The 6,901-nt window shown below is 58.0% G+C and overlaps 1 protein-coding gene across 13 annotated transcripts in view; it reads right to left on the reverse strand.

Annotated features, from left to right (window-relative positions):
* Window positions 1–6: 6 nt before the first annotated feature.
* Window positions 7–6,901, reverse strand: part of Ccdc9 (coiled-coil domain containing 9) — a 14,063-nt gene continuing 7,168 nt past the window's right edge. For 2 of the 13 annotated variants that reach the window (XM_023704558.1, XM_023704559.1), the window contains exons 7-15: window positions 6,831–6,901; window positions 6,579–6,755; window positions 5,803–5,984; window positions 3,826–3,872; window positions 3,575–3,713; window positions 3,151–3,235; window positions 2,720–3,080; window positions 2,299–2,445; window positions 1,152–1,359 (exon numbers count right to left, since the gene is read on the reverse strand). In XM_023704558.1, coding sequence (XP_023560326.1) covers window positions 1,256–1,359; window positions 2,299–2,445; window positions 2,720–3,080; window positions 3,151–3,235; window positions 3,575–3,713; window positions 3,826–3,872; window positions 5,803–5,984; window positions 6,579–6,755; window positions 6,831–6,901 — 1,313 coding nt within the window. In that variant the 3' untranslated portion in view covers window positions 1,152–1,255. Of the gene's footprint in view, window positions 856–1,148; window positions 1,360–2,298; window positions 2,446–2,719; window positions 3,081–3,150; window positions 3,236–3,574; window positions 3,714–3,825; window positions 3,873–5,802; window positions 5,985–6,578; window positions 6,756–6,830 lie in introns of those variants that run through there. The other 11 variants (XM_023704549.1, XM_023704560.1, XM_023704555.1 and 8 more) reach the window with 11 other exon arrangements.

Here is a 6,901-nt window from a genome sequence, read left to right on the forward strand (position 1 = left end):
CCCGCCTCCCCGCCGGGCGTCTGCCTCCGCACCTGGCCACACCCCCTCCTAGCCTCTAGCCAACTGCTGTCAAAGGCCCAACCCTGCCCCTCCCACACCGCCCCTGAACTTAGCTCCGCCCACCAGTTTTTCTTATCTAAAGCGGGCCAAATTTCCGGCCTTGGACTTCATCCAAATAGCTAGCCCGGCCTCCTCCCCACCCCCTTTCCAGGTTCAACCTTCCCTCGTGCTTTAGATGCACTTAGCCTCAGCCCTAACTCCCCTTTCTACAAATCGGACTGTCAAAGGGCCGGGGAGAGGGCTCAGTAGAATAAGCGATTCCTGGGCAAGCGCAAGGGCCTGAGTTCAATCCCCGGTTAAATCGGACTGAGCCCCAGCCTCCGAACCTGGTCCTGCTTCCCTTCTAGCCTTTCCTCTAGCCCTTCAACTCCAGCACCGCCTTCTCATCACACCCCCAACGGTGATCTTGCCCAACAGCAGCGCAGGGTGCCCCATCTAGCCTAGGCACGCCCCCCCTCCCAAGCCCGCCCACCTAAATTCGTGTACCTCGAGGACATCCTGCCCCTGCCCCCTGAGGCACCTGCTGCTTCCCTTCTACCGTTAAGCTGAGGCTCAGGTGTCCTGAAGTCAGTCCAACCTCACACTGAGGGCCCAGCCTACCCTTCACCTTGGCCACACTCCTCTAGCAACTCCACTACCTATGTCTCCTCCCCCTCGAGCCAAGTTCCAATGGGCTCCTGAGAGGAGAGAACACTGCCTGGAGACCCAGAAAATTCCCCTTCTGCTGCCCCCTCCCCATCAAGGCGGGGAAGCTTCAGTCCCCTCCCAGCAGCGTCTTCAGGAGCTCGGGGAATCCTGCGAGGGGGGAGGGAAGAGGAATCAGGGAACAGAGACTAGAGGACCCTTTCACCCCGCCTCTTCTGCTGCAGAAAAGCCCGCCAAGCACAGCACCCAGCCTGCCCGTCATAAACATGGAGCAGAAGTTAGCGGAAGCACTGCTTTTAATGCAGACGGCTGGCTAGCATAAGTCCTGCGGAAGTTACAGCAGGGCCAAGCCCAAGGGGTAAAGTCTTAGAGCCCCGGTGGCACGGTGTCTCCCAGGTGTAGCACCTGGACAAGTCCTCGCTGCACCTCGGCGCGGACGGACCCCGGGTCCTCCCCCGTGCAGGTACCCCACTCCTGGCCCAGTGCAGCAGAAGCAGAGGGGCAAGGTGAGGCCAAAGTTAGTGTACACGGTTGGCTGCGGCTGCTGTGGTCAGCGGGCGGCCCCCGAGGGTGAGGCGGCCGCCACCACCTTGCAGAAACGCACCCTCTGGAAGTCGGTGATCTCCGCCGTCTCCTGGCCCTGCGGACCCGCCTCTGCAGAGAGAAGCCTCAGTCAGAGAAGTGGCACAGCCTTCCTGCTACCCTTGTCTGGCCTGGCCCCTCATCCCTTCACCAGGCAGCGTCCCAGCCCGGGACATATTCCTTTGACCCTGAAGGTATCCCCAAAGCTGCACACACCCGGCAGAATCAGAGCAGCGCTACTGTTGGATCGCAGCCACCAGGAAACTTGCCAGAGCGTCCGCTGGGCCTGCACCCAGGCACCACACCATTTCAGGGTCCCAACCACCAGCCAGCTAGGCCTGCACGGCAGCCCTCTACCGCAAGCTGAGGCTCAGGTGTCCTGAAGTCGGTCCAACCTCACGCTGAGGGCCCAGCCTCACCCTTCACCTTGGCCACACTCCTCCTCTAGCAACTCCACTACCTATGTCTCCCTCCCCCTGAGCCTTGGGGTTTCCCACCACCATGCCCTAACCAGCCCTGTCTCAGAAGAAAATGAAGGGATTCAGTCCCTTGCTCCCACCCTGTGGGCCTGGAAATTCTAACAGGCATGTATTTCTACCCTTGTCGATCCCACTTGGTTGCACCCCAAATCTCCAATCCTGCCCCATGGGGGCACCTCACACCTCCAGCCCACATCCTTTTGCTCTTCAGAGCCCAGTCCAATCCTTAGGCCTGGGGCCATGGAGATGGCTCAGTAGAATAAGTGCTTGCCTGGCAAGTGCAAGGGCCTGATCCGCCAAAAAAAAAATCCTTAGTGCCCTAGTTGTCCACTAAGGCTCTACCTTCTACCCTCCTTAAGCCCTGGGGTCCAGCCCTGCTCCTCAACCAACACAATCCCCCCAGCACATCCAGCAATCCCCCCACAGGCCACCCCGCAGTCCCGCATCCTCCCAGCTGCCCAAGCCCTGGGCCACAGCCCCAAGCAGGAGGGGGCTGGCAGGCCAAGCACCTCCCCAGCCCTGCACCCCCCACCTGCAGTTGCCTCAGACCCCTCCTCTTCTGCTTTCTGGGTTCCTGGAAGGCCTGGCCTACTCTCCAGGGAGGCAGGGCCTGGCTGGTCACCTCCTGGAGAACGGGAGGCCCAGTCAAGCTCCTGCTCCTCCAAGTAGCTCCCAACCCCTGGAGAAAGCCCAGGGGAGAGGGGACTTAAGGACACAGCTGGGGGACTATCACTTGAGAGTATGAATTCTTTATTGGGGAAGGGTTCTGAATGACTTGGGGCAGGCTCTGAGAGTGGGCATGCCAGGGATGCAGGGCACAACAGCACAGAAGGGACATAGACTGCCCTCCTCAGCCTCCAGGGCTGTGAGGGACAGGGTCCCCAGGACCCATCATACCCCTCGTTCACACACAGGCAGCCAGCGTCATACATTCCCAAAAGGCCAGGCCTCACCCGGAGAGGGGGCGCCAGCCGGTTCGGCTGTCCTGGGAGAGTTCAGCTCCATCTCCTCACCCCAGTCAGACACGGGCTGATGGCCGCCAGGTGGTGAGAAGGGGCTGGAAGGCGTCTCGGGGGCCGGCTCACTAAGAGGGCTCCCAGTGCACTCAGCCTCTCCGCCTTGGTGCTCCTGGGCTAGCTCTTCCTCCTGTTCTGGTGCTCCTTGTTCCTCTTCGCTGTCCCCCTCCACCTCCTCCTCCTCCACGTCCTCTTCCTCCTCGTCCTCAGTCACATCCTCACTCACGTCCTCCCATTCCTCATCTTCTTCCCCCTCGTCCTCAGGAGGCCGATGGGCAGTGGCCGCAGTCTCTGAAGGCTGGAGGCACAGGGATAGGTCAGTGAAAGGCTGTGGCCCCGGGGCATCCTCACCCTCCCCCATGCCCTACCTGCACAGGGGTCTCCTCCAGCTGTGGGGCCTCAGGGGTTGGGGACACTACCTCCTCTTTTGTCTCCCAACGGTCATCATGGTCACTGGAGGGCACAGAGGAGGGTGAGGGCTGGAGCAGGGGCTGCCTACCTCCCAAGGCCCCCAGTATGCTGCACAGGGGTGAGGACTGTGGACATGAATCCCCACATCAGAGGACAGGTCAGACACAAGGGCCCAGGCAGCAGAAGTAGAGATAGAGGCCAAGGGTGAAAGGAACAGGGGTCATGCCAAGATCCAGACCCCAACTCCAAAACCAAGTGTCCAAGAGACAGGGCCAAGACAAATGGACCTGCACCCATGAGAGCCAGACAGAAGGACCCAGGGCAGAGCCACGCTGCCCCTCATGGGAGGGGCGGCAAGGTGCAAGGTAGAGGGCACCCCACCTGTAGGACCGGGGGGCTGCCTTGGGCTGGGGTTGGCTGCTCTTTCTTCGCCGACGGCTGCTGACCTCAGCTTTGTGCTTTGACAGGAATTCCCCAAAAGTGGGAGGTTTGGGGGGCCGGACCCAGCCCCTGTCATCACCTGGCAACAGAAGCCAGGAAGTAGGGGAAGAGGGTATCACAAACCACCTCCCCAGCCCAGTACCCAGCCCCGGCCGCTGCTGTGCCCCACAGTGTGTGCAGCCACCACTCACCATAGTGATGCGATGGTTCCTGGACAGGGGCTGGTCCATCCCTGAACCTGGGAAAGAAAAGAGAGGTGCATATGTGGGTAGGGATGACGGAGCAGGGAGCAGGGAAGAGAGCAGGGGGACAGATGGAGACCAGGGACAGAGATCAGATCAGAGGAAGGCCGCCCACCGGAAGGTCACTAGCTATGATAGGAACAGCTGAGATAGAAAAAGGAAAAGAGAAAGTAGAATTTGGCCCCAAATTAAAAGTTGGGGTGAGTCGCCTCACACCCTGACAAAGGACATCCCTAGCTGCTGGCCACCCTCACTCCCTGTCTTTTCCCATCACACCCAGCTCCTGCCTCAGGGCCTCTGCACCTGCTGCTCCCCGAGCATTCTCTTGACCTTGGTAGCTCACTCCTTCACACGCCTCAGATCTCATGTAGCTCAAAGGGGTCCATTCTTAACTCCTACACAAAATCCCTGTATCATCTAAGTCTGAACTGACGACCCCCAGGCCCAACTCTGCTCTATTTATGACCTGAAATTCGAGCTACTTGTTGCTCATCTTTCCCAGCAGATTCCAAGCTCCATAAAGACAGGATCATTTTTTTTTTTTTTTTTTCCCGGAACCGGGGATTGAACTCAGGCCCGTGCGCTTGCCAGGGAAGCGCTTATTCCACTGAGCCATCTCCCTGGCCCTAAGGCAGGATCATTTTGTTCATGGCTGTACCCCTATTACTGGAACCTTCCCGGACACTAATGAGCCTCAATAATGTTCACTGATGGAATCAACACACCAGTGTGTTGCACTTGCTGCAGCTTGCTTTGGAGACACAATGAACAATTTCCTAGATCTTAATCCTATAAACAGCCTAGCCTTAGAAAGACCCTATACCACACCTGTATAATTCTCACTGCTGCACTCATGACCCAAACAAAATGTTCTTTAAAACAAAAATGTTGTTGGCCACTAGACATATAGATACAAGTCTTTTCTTTCACTAGAGCCAACTTGAAAGGGGCTATAAGTGCCAAGTGTGCTGCAGCAGGCCTGTGATCCCAGCACTCCAGAGGCTGAGCCAGGGGACTGCCACGAATTCAAGATCGGCCTGGGCTACGCAGGGAGCCTCTCTCAGCGGCTCCCAAAGGGCTCCATATACATAAAAACCTCAACGCAGTAACAGATGGGGTGGGGAAGCACCTGAAGCTGCCATTCACTGGCTCTTCCAGAACCTTCTACATAGCTATGGAAGTCAGTCCTTAACAAAACACAGTGACGCCCTTTAAGTTTGATTGGATGCTTCCTGGGACTCAAAAGGTGGCAGTTAAGGTTGAAGATGACAATGACACAAGGTTAAGAAGTGACAAGGCCTAGAGAGAAGGTCAGGGCTAGGTTGGAGGGGGCAGATCAGAGGAATACACAGTGAGGGTGCAATGGCTCCATCACTGCCGGTGACCTGTCACAGCCTTTTAATTACAGAGCTGTCTTGAAACACGAGAGTGGGCAGAGCCCACTTCTTGCCCAGCTAAGGAACAGTTGGGGTCTGCTCGCCCACTGTGTGTCTAATGACACCAGGACTGGGTCTCCCTGGACAGCTGCCCCTTGGCCTGGACTCACAGTTCACACAGACCTAGGCAAAAGCATCATTCTGGTGCGGGAGCAAGCACCAACCTCCACAGCCACACAGAGTGCAGCAGAGGGGCTCACAAAGGCAGTCTGGAAAGATGGGAGGCTTAGAGTCACACCACCTCCCACACACCTACACCCTGTCATGATGGCTAAAGAACAGAGAATTCAGTTTCAGTGCACCTGAGCTCTACCTGCATCAAGGAGCCAAGGTGGGACCACAGCTGTGTCCAGCCCGGTGGACTAGGCTTGTGGTGAAGAAAGACTCACGAAACACTAGACCCTGGTAAACTCGCCAGCCACCACTGACACCCAGGATGGGTAGAAAAGGCCAGGCCCAGGCCCAGGAGGCAAGGCAAGGCGTGACTCACATGCCCTCGGTTTTCTCTGCATCCCACTCTCTTCGCCACTGGCCAGTGGGCTTTCGGTGTCGCTGCAGCCACTCCTGGTCGATCTTCTCCCTCTCCTGCTTCCAGCGCAGGTATTCTGAACGCTCCCGGCCCGTCATGGACATCGTCATGTCACCAGCACTACCCGGACTGGCACGGCGACCCTGCCCCCAGCCAAAGACAGTCAGGGGCCTCTTCCCTGTGTGGCAGTCCTGCCCCAAAATGCAGAGTGGGGCCATCTGCTCAAGGTCACACTGGGAGGTGGTGACAAGCACCTGGGCTCAGTGACCTCAGAGAGCCTCTCATGGGGAAAGGTTCAGCTGCATACACTAGCTCATCTTCCTGGGCAATTCTGGTGGTGGTGACACTTGGGTCACCTGGCCCCTTACTGGATCGTGACCAACCTAGCTCCCTGCCTGTGGCAGACCACAAACATAAATTGTTTGTAAAAACAGAAAATAAATAAATAAAAACCCAGGTTTGATGACATGTGCCTATCATCTTAGCTACTCAGGAGACTGAAGCAGGAAGATTTAAAATTCTTGCTAAGTTGCCCAGGATGGGCAAGACCCTGTCTCCAAGGGCAGAGGGTGACTCAGTGCAAAGGCCCTGGGTCGATATGCAACACCACAGTAACGAGGAGAACACTGATCCCAGCACAAAACTCAACAACTGGTCTGTCCTGAACCCCAGTAAACCTGGCGGTCTACACTCAGTCCACAAAAAGGCAGAGCAGGGAGCCAGCTGCCAGCACCTACCTGCCGCTCATGCTCCAGGCCACAGCGCACCCGCTCGAAGTCGGGGCCTCCCCAGTTGCGGCCGTGCCGGCGGCTGCCCTCCCGGCGGCGGTCTCGCTCAGGTTCCTCCAGGGCTCCGCCGCGTCGCCGGGGGTCATCCAGGAAGTTGCGCACAGGGTTAGGCTCCAGCACCCCCTCCTGCAGGCACAGCAGGGTTGGCAGGGGCCGCGGCCTGGAGGGCTGCCCTCCGCGCCACCCGCCGGCAGCACTGACCCGCTGGCTGCGCTCGTACTCTGCAATCTTCTCCATCTCCTCGTTCATCTTCTCAATGTTCTGTCTGCGCC

Source organism: Octodon degus, unplaced genomic scaffold, assembly GCF_000260255.1.
Source record: "Octodon degus isolate 3935 unplaced genomic scaffold, OctDeg1.0 scaffold00197, whole genome shotgun sequence".
NCBI classification, from domain to species: Eukaryota; Metazoa; Chordata; class Mammalia; order Rodentia; family Octodontidae; genus Octodon; species Octodon degus.